Source organism: Trachemys scripta, chromosome 10, assembly GCF_013100865.1.
Source record: "Trachemys scripta elegans isolate TJP31775 chromosome 10, CAS_Tse_1.0, whole genome shotgun sequence".
Taxonomy (NCBI): domain Eukaryota; kingdom Metazoa; phylum Chordata; order Testudines; family Emydidae; genus Trachemys; species Trachemys scripta.
In genome coordinates, this window is record NC_048307.1 from 23,602,760 (window position 1) to 23,621,011 (window position 18,252).

At 38.3% G+C, this 18,252-nt stretch overlaps 2 protein-coding genes and 1 non-coding gene across 6 annotated transcripts in view; 2 read left to right on the forward strand and 1 right to left on the reverse strand.

Moving 5' to 3' along the window:
- Nucleotides 1–6,867, forward strand: part of EMP2 (epithelial membrane protein 2) — a 41,242-nt gene extending 34,375 nt beyond the window's left edge. For all 3 annotated transcript variants that reach the window (XM_034784787.1, XM_034784784.1, XM_034784786.1), the window contains 3 exons: nt 1,223–1,313; nt 3,639–3,785; nt 4,791–6,867. In XM_034784787.1, coding sequence (XP_034640678.1) covers nt 1,223–1,313; nt 3,639–3,785; nt 4,791–4,975 — 423 coding nt within the window. In that variant the 3' untranslated portion in view covers nt 4,976–6,867. The remainder of the gene's footprint in view (nt 1–1,222; nt 1,314–3,638; nt 3,786–4,790) is intronic.
- TRNAK-UUU lies at nt 2,765–2,837 on the forward strand. The gene has a single exon. It is a non-coding gene; the product is annotated as a tRNA-Lys (tRNA).
- Nucleotides 6,868–11,769: 4,902 nt separating the features above from the next.
- Nucleotides 11,770–18,252, reverse strand: part of ATF7IP2 (activating transcription factor 7 interacting protein 2) — a 64,716-nt gene continuing 58,233 nt past the window's right edge. For both annotated transcript variants that reach the window (XM_034784782.1, XM_034784783.1), the window contains exons 11-12: nt 17,551–17,654; nt 11,770–12,960 (exon numbers count right to left, since the gene is read on the reverse strand). In XM_034784782.1, coding sequence (XP_034640673.1) covers nt 12,544–12,960; nt 17,551–17,654 — 521 coding nt within the window. In that variant the 3' untranslated portion in view covers nt 11,770–12,543. The remainder of the gene's footprint in view (nt 12,961–17,550; nt 17,655–18,252) is intronic.

An 18,252-nucleotide genomic window follows, 5' to 3' on the forward strand; every position in this document is an offset into this window, starting at 1 on the left:
ACTGTCATTTCTGGCTGGTGATCTCCTACTTCTGGATAGGAGTAGCAGATGCAGCCATTGGCTTCTGTTTTATAGTTCTGGTGGCTGTAGTTTTGTGCTGTGTGCACTCACCTATCTTAACCTCAATATATCCACCACGCTTCGCTATTGCCTTGCAGTGATCTACCATGTGAGCATCTTGTGGCATAGACGGGTAGAAAGATTCATGGCCCCTTTCCCCATATGGAGCTCTATTATTTGTCAACCATAGCAATGGAGCATAGATTGATAGTATTCCAATAGCGCCTACTACCCCCATGTCAGTCACTGGATATATTTACAGTAAGAGTTTCCACAGCTGTTCACCTGTTGATTGGGTTTTAAGCCATAGGGAGAAATACAAAATTTGCAAATATACATGAGGTTATAGAAAAAGAAGCAATTTAAACATATATGTAAATTCCAACTCCCTGATCCTCAGGGGACACATTTGAAATTTAGAAAATGTGAACTCTCTGAGAGCTGGAGCTAGGAATCTGATCTCTATTTTTCTTGAGGGCAAGGGGACTTCTGACTAGCAGAAAACTGGTACGTCTCCATACGGTATTGTGCAAGTTCCTCACTTAAAAGCAGACATGTGGCATGAGTGGAGTTTTAAATTGGAACAACTTGTGATTTCTTTTTATTTTTTTTTAATCAGTCCTAAAAATATCACCTGAAACATTTGCCTGAGCAGCAGAAAGTCCCTCCAATATCTGGACAAAGTAACTGGATATTTAAGTTTCTTGCCCATTCCCTTCCTATTCTTCACAGAAGACTAAATTGTACTTCACTATTGGAATTTAAGATTATTTACTTTAATTTCAAAATGTTTAACCAGTTAATGCAGGAAATGTATATTTATTAATTGCAGAAGCTGTTTTTATTCATTTGTATCCTAGTGAGTAGCAACTGATTTTTGTGATCAGTTTCTTGGTGCTACATAAATGTATCTTTTAGACTGTATCACTAGGCTGAAACCAGGTATATGCCACTTCCAAGTAATTTAAGTGGCTGAAGATGCTGCTGAGAATGCTGCTATTGTACACAGATGCCAACTTGTATAGCTGTGAACAAGTGCACAGTACAGTTTTTGGACACAGTTAACATATTTAAGCCAAACATTTTTTATAAGACCATTTTAAGAGGTTGTCTAACTTTCCTGGTCTGAATTTTTATACATTTCCTTTATATTGTTTTACAGGCCTGGTGGGTAGGAAAAGACTTTTCTACAGATGTCTGGAAAGTCTGTATCAATATCACCAACTGTACAGCCATTAATGAAAACAATTCAGGTGAGTTTCAGTACGTACTATTAAGCTGTCAAACTAGAAGCTGCTTTTAAGGAGTATCGTGTAAAGACACTATAAAATGTTTCAAGATAAACACTTATTTCTCTGCCTCAGTTTCTCCATCTATAAAATGTGGATGCTATTGCTTCCTCTCCATCCTACAAAGGACCTGAGAATTAATGTTCATAAAGTGCACTAGAGTGTGTTTGAAAGGTCTGACAAAATACACACTCTATTTTCTGGCATCAAGAGTAGCAGACTAGTGAGACTAAAACTAAACTGGGTTAAAAACTGTGGTCGCATGTGACTGCAATGAAGGGCATTAAATGCTAAAAATAAGTTCCAGTTTTCAACTTCTACTTTAGAAGACCCCGCTAATGGTATTAATGGTAGTTACCAGAAATACTTTTGAGGAATCTAATTTAAAGATCAACAAAACAGAACACAATCCAAAATCTTAACTAAGGGAACACAATGTACAATATGGACTCAATTTATCCCATTTTAACATGAGTGACTTCACTGGGAATAAGAGATGTATTTCAGTTATGAAACAACAGTAGTAACAATTTCTCTTATCCCACCCATTCATTCTTGGTCTATATCCAAGAGGTGAACAATTTGACCTGTATAATCATGGATGGCTAGACAATACAATGATTTTCTATCTACAAGTCCATTTAGCGAGGAGGTATGAAGATTATTGAGGTAATTTATGGCCTCCATCAGGGTATGGTTATAGTAAGCACCTCAAGTATCTAAACACAACAAAACAAAAACAAAAGTCCCCACACTCTTTCCATTTCAGTTTATAGAGCAATAGCTGGATTGATTTACAGGATTGAGACTAAACTGAGGAAAAGATTAACGGAAGTAGTTTTGCACTGAGTTTTGAAAGCTGGTAGGTCCATGGTCACTTACCTCTTCTAGGTCTGCGGCAATGTCCTGCTCTGCATTCACGAGCCATCTCCCAGTGGCTGACAGTTTAACTGGAACACAGCTGGTACAGGAGGACATTATTTTGGAGCAAGACACAGTGTCTTTAATAACTAAAGTCAGTTCTATTGAAGGCTTTGCGTATCAAGACAAAGGGTGTCTACACTGCAGTTGGAGGTGTGACTGCAGCATGTGTAGATGTATATGAGCTGGGGTTAATCTAACTAGGTCAAGTATCAATAGCAGTGAGCTAGTTGCCTGAGTACATACCCAGGCTCCCTGGCAGGCTTGTACTTGGGCGGCTAGTCTGTGCTGCAGCACATGCTGCCCGAGCTTCACTGCTGTTGGTACCTGAGCTAGTTAGATTAAATCTAGCTCAAGAATGTCTATATCTGCTGCAGTCACACCTCCAATTGCAGCATAGACCTACCCCTTCACCTTAAACTGTATCCTGTATTATAGGGCCACGGTGTAGAAAGCGGAATAGTGATCCATTCACGCTGGCCTGTGTTACAATTGCCCAGATAGCTTAGTTGGTAGAGCATCAGACTTTTAATCTGAGGGTCCAGGGTTCAAGTCCCTGTTCGGGCGCAGAAGCTTTGCGGGGAGAGGGATAGCTCAGTGGTTTGAGCATTGGCCTACTAAACCCAGGGTTGTGAGCTCAATCCTTGAGGGGGCCATTTAGGAAACTAGGGTAAAAATCTGTCTGGGGATTGGTCCTGCTTTGAGCAGGGGGTTGGACTAGATGACCTCCTGAGGTCCCTTGCAATCCCAATATTCAGTGCAATGCTAAGCAGATCATAGTCCACTCTTCCTTATTTAAGACAAGGCAACCAGAGAAGCATTAGCACAGGAATCCTGAAACATCTGACCTCAGATGCTTTCTGAACAACAGCACTGCTGGAATTCATGTTCCTGAATACTGTAGCTCACCCTTGCATTGCTATATCCTCTGACTTTATCTCTGTACAACAGATCAGAAGCAAGGGATGGAATTGGGAAGGTGTAGTGTGACCGACCGGGGAAGCTCCATTTGTGCATTGTGGTTGCAGGGCTGTCAGATGCTGTTTAAAAAGCTGCCTTTAATCGGTGATCAGTAATAGATTCTAAGACATTCTAAGACCAGAAGGGATCATTGGGATCAGAATGTCCCCCATGTAATTCCTACAGCACATATTTTAGAAAAGTCAGTAAGAGAGGAAGGGTGAGTGGAAATAGGAAGGTGGCACAGAGGCAGTGGCTTAAACAAGAAAAGGAAAGCTGCAAGGAGGGTAGCCAACAAATCCCATTAAGAACAGACTACAGTTGGGAACAGGTAAGGGTTGGTGCTAGTAGGGGAAGCGGCTGGGGAGGAAGCTGCCTTTACAATAAAACCTGGTTTTATTTTCACAGAATATCAGTCTGTGCAGGCTATTCAGGCCACCATGATCCTGTCTACTATTCTGTGTTGTGTTGCATTTCTGGTTTTCATTCTTCAACTCTTCCGCCTAAAGCAAGGAGAAAGATTTGTGTTAACTTCTACTATCCAGCTGCTGTCATGTGAGTAGCTCTTTAACATGTCTCACTTCAATAGCCCTTACATTAAAAGTAGGAAATAGGGTTCGGCATGGAGCCATGGTACAACACAAAGCAGAAGCAGAAAAATGTTGTACATAATTGGTAAGTTTGTACAAATAGAACAAGTGCAAGACTAATTCTAAAAACTAACCAGTTAGTTTAGCCTCAAGCACAGGCTAAAACTTAGTATCGCTAACCAAACAGTTCGTTTTAAAAGGAGACTACTTTATCCTTGCTCTGAGGTATATGTTAGAATTTTGAAGGAAAACCCAGATAAACTTCTTAAATGTACTAACTTAGGAACATACTTGAATAACTTTCCAAACTTTGCAGGCAAATATTCATTTTTACTTTCACCAAGTACAGATTTAGAACTGCACATATGCCTGGAACCATCCTATTTCCCTTCAGACTACCATGGTACTTGACAGAGTTAGACAAATAAGTTTCTTTTTTTGGGTGGTGGTGGGAGGAACTCTTAATTTTGAGAAGTTGAGAACTTCCTTTTGGACTGATCTGATTTTATTTATTTTTAATTTCCAGCAACTTGAAAGGTTGGGAGAGGGGAGGAAACTGAGTGTTTTTGCCAAACATTTTAGTTAGATTTCTAGCTTAACACAACATTTTAAATAATTAACAAGTTTCAAATGTTCTGATTTTTTTTTTTTTTTGGACTTTGTTTAAAAAAATCCGTCAATATTCACAACATTTCAGTATCGCAGAATCTCCATTTTCTGCCAAAAATGTTTCGATTGAAAAACTTCATCCAGCTCTGACAGCACTTTAGTAACATGACTATTTAAACCTGGCTTAAGAAAAGGAATCACTCTAAAGACAGTTATGAGGATGAAGAGTGATTGTGAAAAGCAGCATCTGGGCAGGGGATAAATAGTGGTTGAAGAACTACACACTGTGTGCCTGTATAACTGCTTTAAATCTTTTAAAGAGTAATAAAGACATTGTTTTAATGCCTTCTTTCTCTTCCAGGTCTCTGTGTTATGATGGCAGCATCCATTTACACAAATAAGCATGAAGATCTGCACAAGAGTAATGGATATGAGTTTGATGTTCCTAGTGGACAGTACGGATATTCCTTCATCCTAGCCTGGATTGCATTTGCTTTTACTCTGATCAGTGGTGTCATGTACCTAGTATTAAGGAAACGTAAATAAATGTCAGCATCTAGTTATTTTCTGTCATTGCAGTACAGAAGCAGAATTCCAATAACCATTTTGTATATAATCATTTGTGGTTTTGTAGTAAAGGTATTGTTTCTCTAAAAATGTACTGTGTTCTTGGTATGAAAGACTATGGAAAAAATGATGCAAGTTTACTGGAACACTGCCAGCTGGGGTCAAGAGTCTGAACAAGCCAAGGCCAAATTAGATTTCCTTTGTATGTTTCACAACTTTAAATGGCTGCCATTAAACTAGGCATTAACAAGAGTTTGATCCTGCCCTCTAAATGGTTCACACCATGCATAGATGTACAGATGTCATTTAACTTCTGTTGGGGATGTTTAAAGGAACCTAAACACACCTGCTCAACACACATGGATGGGGTCTTCCTAAACCATTTAGCCCGGTTTACTTAAACTTCCTCAATGACACAGGGATTTTTCTATATGGAAATAACTGATATAAACCTGTACTAGGCTATTAGACTTAAATGCTCTCTACTGTAAAATACAGTTTTGGTTAATGGTGATTTAAAGGTTGGTTAATCATCCTTGATAAAGCTTGTGGTTTTTACTCATCTATTGTAGCTTCAGGGTTTAAAGTAGCATTTTATAGTTTGGCATACTTAATCATGGCCTTTTTATACCTACGGTAGTTGGACAAACCCTAGGCCTAGAAAAAGGAAAGCTAGTAGGTTTTGAATAGGCCTGTAACTCGTTACACTTGAGTCAGATCAGCTAATGCAAAATAGCATAGCTCTACTGAAGTTGGAGCTACACCCTATAGCTCAGTTAAATAGTTGACCTACACAGCTTCAGTGAGAACACTTGTTTGATTACTCACAAGGTAGGAATGGATGCAACTCAGTGAACGATCTCAAACATGGGAATTGGTCTTGCTCTATTTCCCAAAGTGGTGGTGTTTATGTATTACTTGCAGGGGGCAGGAAAAGACTACTGGCTTAGAGAACAGGTAGAGTAAGAGGGAAACTAGATCTAAAGCAGTCCTAGTACTATGCATTTTTGCCCTTTAACATGACACTGCTAGTCTCTTATCTGCATTATTTCCCTTCTAAGTGTGTCCTAACTTGTGAAGTTACCAAATAACACTCCTTTAATTTGTAAAATGTTTGTCCCCAAATCTTCATTCTGTTAAAGGAATAATTGGGTACACAAAGAATAGAATTTGTTCTGTATATAAAAAGATGTACTATAAGGAAAGGGTTAAAGATAACTTCACCCCAAGAATGAGATATCCTGGCTTACATTTCATGTAATGAACAGTAAAATGATCTAATGAAATTGTAATACAAAATACTTGGACCAAAACTATGTAACTGACTTATGACTAACAGGCCATACATTACAGTATAAATACTAACTGGCTACTTGACAGATACTGAAAATAACTGAAGTAAATCATTTTGCCTGGGTCATTTTATAGTTTGAATATTTAAATATGTAAGATACAGCATGCAAATATGTACATACATGTATACACAATCATGCTTTCATAATGAAAGCCTTAACCCCGTAAAGCAAATAGTATATGCTGGAAGAGTACATATAGCCATCTATTGATGCTGCCATATTTTAGTTAGTCCAAGTGTGAATCTTTTGTACACAAAGAAAATGCCAAGAAAAGTTTGAACTCTGCCTTGTGACAGGAAAACTGTATTTTTAGGATTTTTTTACCTCCTTGGCCTTGAAAATATTTCATTTTCTATGTTTTATATACTCTGAAATTGTACATGAAAATAAAGCAGAAACAACTACTGTACTGTAACAGCAAGCTTGATACATTTGATAGCCCTTAAAGTTCTGGACCCATTTAAACATTGTGTGTGAGTATTTCTGTGCAAATAAGTAAAAATTAATAGCTCTTTACTTTCCCTGTGAGATCCTCATTAAGACACTATAAATAAAAACAAGTAGGTGGTTCACTATGGGAGAAGTAGCAAGAAGTAGTTGGTCAGCTAAGGAAGCTTTTCCTTAGTTGTCTCTAGGTGACTGGAGGTAGCTAAGCAGCTGGAACTTCAGGGTCTCACTGTGTGGCTATGAAGAGGGACCCTTTGCTGAAGGAGCAGGCCCCACTTTAATCAAAGTAAAACCATATTGCTAGCATATACATTTAATAAGGTTTTGGCTGAGTGTTTAAACTAGAAGGTAAGGGAAAGATGACAGAAATTACATCAAGGATGTAGGTAATACTAATTTCTGTATCCAGTGAAAGGAAGGACCCAAAACACAAGCCAGGCCAGGAAAAGATCACAAGCAGTGTGTGGGCCATCAGTGAAGTATAAGGAGATAAATGAACAAGGCATCTGTTAAAAAGTGAAAGTGAAGTCTATGTACAAATCCAAGAAGCTTAAAAGCAATATTAAAATGCCTGGCAATGGCAGAGGCCTTTCATATAATAAGTATTACTGAAACAGGACACATCACTTAGGCTAGGACTTGACTATGACCTACACAGAAAAGATAAGACACTGCCAAAGAGGTGGCTGAACAGCACATTATTTAAAAGATTCAATCAAATCCACTGAGCAGCACTGAATGGAGAACACCCCGTGGCTGAATATGGATGGATACAAAGCTTCTGCAGTCAGAATTTAAATATATTAGGAGGGTTACATTACTAGTTTCTAATTCAAAAGGATGAGCACACAATACTCAGTGGTCAAACTACCAGCCAAGTCTAGAACAGTGACATTGCTGGGGGAACTCTGGATACCCATGTGCAAACTGATCCAATGGCACAACAGGACAAAGTTTTGTTTGAAGAAGGAATCATTTAAATTGTTTCTCTAAACAACTAGTTCTAAAATACACAAGAGAAGAGGCTTTCTTCAACTCCGTCTTATACACAACAGAATAGCTACTGTTAGACTCACTTTTGAGAATTGTGTAACAGTGACCACAATATACAGTAGTTAAGTTCAACTTCTTAAGGGGAAATAAGATTCCAGAAATTGATACAGTAACTCTAAACTTTAGAAAGGGAGATTTCAATATGGAGAGGGCTAGTCAAAGGACTAAAGTAAAATTAATGGACTATCTTATGCTTTTCTTAAGTCAAATCCATACCACATCTAAGAAGGCATGCACACTACTAAACAAAAAAGAGACAGCCACACAAGAAATATATAACTTAATGGCAAGATTGAAAAAGCTATTCAAGAAAAACAGATCTTTCAACATTTGAAAATCAAATCCTAATGAAGCTAATAAACAGGAACAAGTTACAGCAGACAATACGGTATCTCAGAGGGAAGTTGGGAGGTATAAAATAGATTCTGAAGAGTAAACAGCTAACACTATAAAATAAACAAGAAATTATTTAAATATATCAGAAGCCAAGAGCCTGCAAAAGAATCAGTACAGCTGCTGGGTTTGCAGGGGTTAAAATTAAGGAAGCTAAGGACCTAGCTGCAAAGCTAAATGTTATGGGTTGTTTTGTTTTGTTTTGTGCCTGTCTTCACCACAGATAATGATAGGGAATTACCTACCCAAAACTTTTCTTTGTTGGTTAGTAAGGAGGACCTGGAACAAACTGATCCAGATTATATGTATCCAAGAGTTGTGAAGGAGTTAATCTGTGAAATGACTGAGTTGTTAGCAAAGATATGTCATTAAAAAGAACTTCTATGCCACAGGAGTGGTAAAGTAGTAAGTGTTGTACCTGTATTTTAAAAGGTCTCTGAGGGTGTTCCAGGGAATTGCAGAGCAATAAATCTTACATCTTTAGCTAATCAACTAGTTAAAATGATGATAAAAAAAATTCAAAGGGACACAATATTATGGTAAGGTAGGGTCTAACCAGTATGGTTTCTGCAAAGGAAAATCATGCCTCACTAATCTGGTAGAATTCTTTTAATGTGTCAATGTAGTATATAAAATAGAAACTACTGATAATGTAGACTTTCAAAAAGTATTTGACAAGGTCTCTCATAAGAGACTATATAGGTCTGAGGTGACAAGCAAAGTATTGCGAGATAAAAACAGAAAACTGAACAGATGCAGAGAACACCCTCAGTGTAGCTAGAGCTCTATCATTTTACCTGATCAGGCTGAAGTCATTCAGGAGCAACCCTAAGCTACTTCTTGTGTTGAAGACAGAATGAGGGATCAAGCAATGCCTACCCAAATACTGTGTTAATGGGTGCTTACTTGTATTAAATCTTGCTATGAGTTAGCAAGATTAGATCCACCCATGCAGTTTAAAGTCCACTCCACTAGGGAGTCAAGCAGCTTCTGCAGCTTCCCGGGAAAGTATACCAATCTCTGAAAACTGCACGGCAGCTTCACTGTGATCTGGCCACACATCTACACAGTATTATTCCCTAGCCACAGTATTGGGATCCAATGTCTGGTTTGGCAGAAATTCAAATAAATTGAGCACCCATTTCCAACCTACAAAATCATTGCTTTTGAGTCATTAGAAGTGGAATACATGCAAACAATCACCCAAAAGAAAATGACTGTGAGCTGTTAGGTTGTTGAAGCAAGCTCCCCATCCCAGGGTGGGATGTGCTGCAGCCATGAAGAGATAGAAACACCAATTTTGGGAGAATTAGCTTTCATGTACGTGTTGTCTGAACTTGACAGGTAATTTATTACCAACCAATGTTATAGTGTTCTCATTCTGAGATAAGCATATGGAAGAATATATTACTGAAACCATAAGGCCTATCACTGAGGAAGAATATTACTGTTGGTTGGAATTATCTTGATGTTTGAGAATGGCAGACTTGCCTTTGGAAGGAAAGCCTTCCTTGCTTGAGAATCTAAAAATCACCCAGACTTTCTATATAAGGTAAGATTTCTTTCAATTTATTCTGAGTCCCACTTTCTCAAAACTAAACATATATGAGGACTTCTGTAAGGCCTTTGTGAGCCAGTCATACAAATAGGGATAAATCTAAATAGTCTGACACTCCCCATGCACTGCCAAATTCATTGCTGGATTTGACCACATTGTTCTGGCAGGTTGTAAAAGTCCTTTTAATGCTGGTAGAATGATCTTGGAATTAGAAGAGGTTCCCAGAATATCCAAGTCAGAATGAGCGATAACATCAGTTTCTGTGGAAGTAATCTTTTCATTTAAGTAGAAGCCCTTCTAGATACCATCTCATGAAATTTTATGGCATATTCAGACAGGGAAGATGTTGCAGCAATTCCACTGTCATCTGGTGATGTCTGGTCACCAGGCTTTAGATCAATGTCCTGAAATTCCACATTCCATAGATGGTTATTCTGATAAAATGTCTGGGACAATCAAAGGAAAACATTCTAGAGCATCGGATCTGGTGAATGGGGCTTCCCCTGAGGTCTTGGGGGGAATAACTCCTCTATAAAGGCTATTCTCAACCTCCATATAGTAACTCAAAGAAATAGTAGACCCATCCAGACCAAGGAGGAAACTGCAAGACACCAGAATCAGGTTCTCTGTCATAGAACCTATCATGATATAGGCACAGTCTGTGTCGGTTTGGACTATGTGGAACATTGGTCTAATATCTGCTCTAAAACAGTTTTTTGTCAGGTGACTGGAACCGAGGTGGTAGAATAACTTGCCTGTCCCTATCTGACTAATCAGACCTCAGATCAGAAGCAGCAGATAGTGGTGAAAGGTCTTGGCAACCTTAAAACTGAAAAGGGGGAAGTAATTTTCCCTTGTGAGTCCATAGAGATTTAGGACAGGGAAACTGGAGAAACTTGAATATGCTATACAATCTTTTCTCTCTCTCCACCCCACATCCCCCACAGGAGAAGCTACTGTCTTTCTTTTATCACCTATATCTTTCCCTTCTGGAGATACCGTAGTCCAAGTATTTTCTGGATCAGTTACTAGAGGCTGAACAAGCAGTGAATTTGTGCTACTGCTCCTACTGTTAGTTGGCGCTGGGGTGGAGAAGCTATAGGATCCTAAGAAATTTTATTTATTTACAACTTTGAACAAAACAATACAATTAATCCTAGCTAGCTAACTATGACTAAAACTAGCTAATGATGCTGTCTTGCTTGAAGAGGTGGTTCTGGAGAGGTTCTAATCTAGTCCATCCACAATCCTGGCTGGAATGAACTGAAGTTTCCTGAATGCCATGCTTTTATATAAACTCATCCTCAGAATGCTCAAAAACAGTGAAGGAAAAGGCAGGAGAGCACTCCAACAGGCACTGCTAGAAAACATTCCACCACTCAAGATGCACCAAGGGCACAACCCAAGAGTGGGAATATGTAGAGGCCATTCAAAGAACAGCAAATTATTGCAACAAAATAATCTTTCAAGTTGTTTTGTTAGAATTTTGCCATCTTTTAAAATACCTGTAGGTATATATGAAAACTTTTAATATTGAAAGAATCAAACTTATTGGGGTTTTTAAATATTGTGAGTAACCTACATAACATGATTTAAACTGTACAAGAAAAACGTACGTTGCTTGTAGTTTATTACTAAATTTAAATTAATCCAGGAATTGACTATTTCTTTATATACTTGCTGTAATGGACACACTACAAATATCACTGAATTCATTTCAATATGCATATTTACATAAACAGAAAGCCAACTGTCACCACACTGTTTTTGTAATTAATAATTTTGTAAACTAAATATTCTAGAACCATCACTAACCTAAGTAATGGGTCACCTACCTCTTTGTGGCATTCTCAAATGTCTGTCTGGATGAGTAATAACTACCATAGTACCACACCTAAAGGCAAGTGAAGCCTCTTTAATACCAGAAGATACAAGCAGGTGAAGTACTTATACAGCACTGGAAAACATTTATTTATAAACACTTTAATCAACTTCCCCAGAAACTTAATTCTTGCCCAAAATGGGTGACAATGAAACAATCTCATTTGGTGTTCCTTTACAATGCAGCATCTCTAAAAAGATAATGGTCCAGCTGATTATCTCAGGTGATGGTAGTATTTAAACACTATAGTTCCTGTATTATCATCATCCCCACTACAGAGACTTTCATCCTTACAAGCATTTTTCAGAGGCTTCAGAATAATGGAGATGCTCCTGTAGTACTGTATGAGTACACAAGTACAAGAACTAAAACCTTCCGAAAGCTTGTGCACCATTTAGTGAAGGAAATGGAACACAAAAAACCCACTATCTTCCCCAAAAATACAAAAAGGGTGAGCAAAACACCACAAAAAAATTCATGACATATTAGATTTCTAATCTCATGATCGTCATCACAATTCATAGTTACCAAGTAGAAACTTTTATTCCTTTATGTCCCAAGTACATCCTACATGAAAGGAATGGGAGGGGAAGGATTGAGAAGGAAAATAACTAAACTAAACCCAGAACTGAAATTAGTTTTATAAACAGAATTCTCAGTGTCAAGTTATTAGAAACAACTTACAAAATGTATAGAACAATGCTCAGAATATAAATAACTGATAGTTGGCATGATAGATAAGAAACAGAACTGAGTGAATACAGTCTGTGGTACAATTAATTCCTTGGCTCTGGATTGTTTACAAGTAAAAATACAATATTTCAAATTGAAACAACCGTGTAACAGTTATTGAGGTAGCTTATGAGTTTTCCAGAGAAATTAAAGTAATTGATTGTATATCACAAAACGGTCCATAACGTCCACATACATCTTTTGATTGTATAGTAAAGTAGTACTTCTTGGAGGCTGTAAATTGTGATAAAGAACAAGCCATTGGTAGGGGCAAAGCCTTTATTTCTCCTATTTTCTTCCAGTGTGGTACAGTACTGTTATTGGAGTGTTCATGGTATATGAACAAGTGATAGCTCTCTACAGGAGCGCACTTGGGATCAATCTCTGTAACAGTCCACGAGAGTGCAATACCTTTTGGATTTTGCACCTGAGCCAGTTTTAGTTCAGGCTTCTGAGGTGGCACAGTGTCTCTGAATCCATCCTTGAGTTCTGGGTATGGAGGTATCCTTGGTAGTGGAGGAGGATGTGGAAACTGTTCAAGAACCTAGGGAGCATTAAAAAAAAGTGAATAACTTAGCATTACTGTAATATTTCTGTAATATGAACAAATCAACCAGAGTGTGCTAACTTTTGATTCAGATTAAGTGTTCCCATTTTAGGAAACAGTTTCAAAAGTGTAAAGGAGTTCATTGTATCAGCTTTACCAAACAAGGTTTTTGTACTGTGGTAAAGAATGCTGCATTAGTCTCATTTTAGGTATTTCTTAGTTCAGTAGTTCTTAGAATGACTCTATGGATAAGAATACTAAATTCAAAACAAACAACAGTATTTTGTTAAATTGTTTTGTTTTCTGGTATGTCATGCTGTAATGCTTTATTTACTGAATTTATGTTACTTTACCACTTTTAAAAAAAATCCTTCCAAAGACTCCCTCTAAACTAGCCCTATTTTACAGTCTCTAAAAGGTCAACAGACAAGAACAGTCACAGGAAATTATCTATCGCTGCTACATAAACGTTTACGTTTTGCTAACAGATTTTATTTTCCATAAATCCAATATTCTCCCCCCGCAAAAAGCAGAAGACACTACTAACAAACATTGTATTAAGATTATTTTTGGTTGTCCCAAAATGAGTGCTGTAGAGGTCAACATTATATCTAATTGAATTGTGACGATGCAAATCTATCAGTGTTCTGTTATTGCACTCTGATAAAATTTCCAAAAAATACCTAGAGATTCAGCCAGACAGCAGCACATCCATAGGACGGAAAGGTTTTAAAAAAGTAAACTTCACCAATATGAATAATACTATAGGTATCTTGATCAAGTTTAATTATTATTAGGGAATTTTGACAGCCATCCTGCAATCAGATTGTTCTGTACAGATATCATACAATGTAAGACGCTGAAAGAAAGAGATTATGTTCCTATCTCACTGGCAATTATCAGAGCAGAAAGCTTGCATTCTATGTAGGTCTTCAAAAAGAAAGAAAAGTTAAATTGACCGATCTTTAAAAACTGCTGCTTAAATTCGATCTCAGAAGAAATCCAAGAAGGCAGCTGTGAAGAGAGTCTGTCATAGCTATTTTAGAAGATTCATTCTGGTTTCATAGCCTTTTGAACATCCAGAAGAACAGAATAATAAAAAGCAGGACTGACATAGGGTTCCACCCTCCTCATAGTACTATAGTCAGTTAAAAAAATCCCAAACCATAGAACTGCCTTTTCTCCCTGTACATTTTTCTTTTTGATAGTCAATTATCCCTGAGGATATACTGTAGACAGCTCTGTACATCTATTAACAAAATATTTTAGGCTGAGAACAATTCACTGCTCCTGGAAGCATCTGTACTGTTCCACTAAAGATTTATAGTCCTGACAGGTCACAAGATAGATCATAAAATCCTGTTACCACATTTGGTTTTATGCTTTTAGCACGAGACGTGCAAAAATTTCTTGGGTGGATAGAAACAGATTTTTCTCACACCCGGATGTCCCTGGCATTAGTCAATCCCTTCCCTACTACCATCAAGCTCTTCCAAGAATCACATTACCCTTTTTTCTTCCCCATGGTGCTTCCTTAGAAGGATTCTGGCCAATCTCTTTGAGGTGAAAAAGACAGAAAAATGATTGGAGTCTCCCCTTCACCATGTGCTGGCACCTTCTGCAGATACCACTTTCCCATGGCTCCCAGCCCTAACCCAACGGAAAGCTCTGCAAGTCATACAAGTCACTTTCTCAAAAGCAGGGACATCATTTCAGAAAAATTCAAGGGAGCAAAGCTATGTCAGCATATACAATATTATATGTGACGATTGTGACACTGCACTCCATATTCTTCATAGTGATATTATGATAGGATTACGATGTATTTTATGCAAGATAAGTCATGGGAGGGGTCATTGGAAAAGTTATGATTTGCTGAATACGATTATCCTATTTGTATGCATGTATCATTTTTGTATCTGAAGTTATGAATATTGGCTATGTATCTGTATTTCAAATGTAGTTATACTTGGGTAACATCCACTAGACAAGATGCTGTCAGTCTAGATAGTAGGTGGGGAAGGACCTATTCAGGGCAATGGCCCATTAGGAAAACAATAGGCCTTAGGAGAAGCTTATCTCCCACCTGGGGAGCTTTCCTGAAAATGCTACAGACAGCCTCCAAGTAATGGCTGCTGTGACTATACAATGACATGTGATTAGACCACATGTCTCTGGACTCCATCTTGGGATGTCAGTATTTTTCCACAGACTAGTCTGGGAACTAAGCTTTCGGAACAAAAAGGTTCCCGCCATATGCGAAAGCTATATAAGGCAGGGAGTGACGTCATCTGGTGTTCTTCACTCCCCACTCAAGAAGACTCCTAAAAACACCCATGGAACAAAGACTGAACGGAGGGAAGTGCTGGACCCAGGCTAAAGGGATTTCTAGCCTGTGAATGAAACACTTGGGGATTCCAAGTTGTAAAACAGGTGAAGCTTGCCCCGTAAGAATCTGCAGCCTACTTGTATCATTTTAGGGTGAGAATCTGCTAGTCATGTCCAATATATTTAGTATATTAAGCTTAGTTTGCATTTTTTGTTTATTTGCTCAGTAATCTGCTTTGATCTGTTTGCTATCACTTAAAGTCTCTCTTTTGTAGTTAATAAAGTTGTTTTTGCTTTATCTAAACCAGTGAGTTGAAGTGAAGTGTGTGGGAATCTTAACTCAGGGGAAAAAGCTGTATCCCAGTTCCAGGTAGCACCCTGGATGGAACCCATCACAATTATTATATAATATTCTAAAAAATCAGGGAGGGGACAAAAAGAGAGCGAGATAATGGAGCATATAGACCTATGGGGGGTGGGGCGGAGGGGAAAAGAGGCAACTGTCACCGCTGTCCTATAACAAATGATGCTCCTGTCCAAGAAGGGAGCGCTCCATCCAGAGTTATATTTTCAGTCTCAGTGCTCAGAAGCCATCCCCAAACCCGTCAATAGAACTGAACTAATATTATTTGTTTTAAGATAGTGGGCAGAATATGCTAGGCATAAACACAAAAGAAGACAGTACCCGTCCTGAAGAGCCTGTACTCTACAGAGCCAGGCTTCCTTTCATCCATAATGTGATGCTGCAGTTAGGGAGAGGCTCCAGCCTCTCACTTGTCATACTTCTTGTCCAGCTGCTGTTTGGGTTCCCTATAGATATTTAGATAGTTTTGTGTCTCCGCAGTGGATGGATGGGTGGGAGGCAGATGCTCAAATGTTATTAGGAGGTAAGAAGAAACAGATGTCCCTTGCTGATGACATTTTGATCTGTCTTGCCTTTACAAAACTGAAGGTGCTGTGTGGTGTACCCTTTATAGTGGCATGCCCAGGGTTCAAACTGGGCTAGTATGCAGCAGTATGGTATACCAGCTCCTCTCCCAAGTTGCTATTACATATATATAATTTAAGAGATGAGTTAGCGGTTATGGTTGAAGAGAACCTTGAAAACGAGAAGTAACCAGTGACACCTATCTGTGTCTGGAATAACAACTCCAAGAAATGTGAGGTGACCCATACATCTCAGTGGGATGTTAACTCACATGCCCAATCATGATACTTTAAAGTAAGTATACCATTGCTAATTAAAGCATGCAAGATAGAAGAATGGGGTGGGAGTACAGACTGCAGATTTGCACTATCCACAGTGAATGATCTCTTGTTTTGGTACCATGAGTGGGTGATGTTTTAGAGATGCATTGGTTTTTTGGTTTGTTTGTTTTTTGGTCCCCAATCAAAGAGGAGCCGAGCACAAGAAGCATCACAGAACCCAGCAGGGCACCTGAGTCCCACCACGGCTAAGCCAAGCCAAAGCAGCTTAGTAGAACCCAATGGAATATTCAAATACCCCATATATGAGACAAACTCCTGGACCCCAGAGACCACACATGATCATGTTTTAACATTTGCACAGTCGATTGTGAACAGTACTTCATTCTGGCAACTCACATGAGTGGAACAGTAATAAAACATGCACATTTAGATACTTAACCTTTAAATTACTGGTCCCTCATTCTAGCACTCATTTTTAGACACTGGAGCAGGACTGAATACAGAAAGTCTTGGACCCCCAATGGGTGAAATTTTCAACCCCCTTTTCACTCACTCAATTTCAGAACGGTTCCCTCCCCCACCCCCAACTGAAATTTTCCTTGCTGGTCTTTGCCCCCACGATAGATTTTCCACTGCAACATTTTCTACAACAATTTTTAGAAAAGTTAATTTTAGCATGTAGCAATGCCTATCTGATTGATGTTCTTGCTTCAATACTTCTTCTAATAGTTAGATTTTTGTTAGAATCCCCACCATTTTAGGAGCCATTATTGCAGTAAAAGTATTTCATGGTCACTGAAGACTTTACTACTTTTCATAATACAATACTACCTCCTTGTGGCTCAAAGGAGTAAACTTACCTTTGCCAAGGAATCTAGTTTAAAACAAATGTAATGATAATGTCTTTCACTGAAAATGTCCTTTAAAAGTCTGTTTTAATTCCCATTAAGTTGTATATCATAGATTCATGAAGAGCCAGTCAGTTGGAATTTGTAAACACTCCAAATTTAAAAATAAAAATTTTAAAAAGCTTAAGAAAAAGAAAATTACCTGATGTGATGCTTGTGCTGGTGGCTCAAGGCGATTTGATTTGGGGCTTGCTTTCTTTGAATTACTTTTGTTTGACACAGAATTTTGGTCTTCTTTTAACTTACCTGTAAACAAAATGCAAGTTTTAAATACTGTAATTTTCCAACTATTGCAAGTGAACTGGGTTAAGAACCTTATTTCACAGATTTGTGGTTTATGTTTACATACTGAGGATTTCTCAGGATTGTGCAAGGTTCTAGACCAGGGGTAGGCAACCTATGGCATGCGTACCAAAGGCGGCACGTGAGCGGATTTTCAGTGGCACTCACGCTGCCTTGGTCCTGGCCACCGGTCCGGGGGGCTCTGCATTTTAATTTAATTTTAAATTAAGCTTCTTAAACATTTTAAAAACTTTTACATACAACAACAGTTTAGTTATATATTATAGACTTATAGAAACAGACCTTCTAAAAATGTTAAAAATGTATTATTGGCACCCAAAACCTTAAATTAGAGTGAATAAATGAAGACTCAGCACACCACTTCTGAAAGGTTGCCGACCCCCGTTCTAGACTGAGGACCCTGGAGAATGAAATCTCCATTTACCTACAAAACACACAAACAGTAGAGTGTAAACTTGTTCACACTGTTAAAGTGCTTCAGCTGGACATGTACGGGCTAATTAAGTGAGAGTAAGGGAGATAGTTCAGTCTTTATTTCATT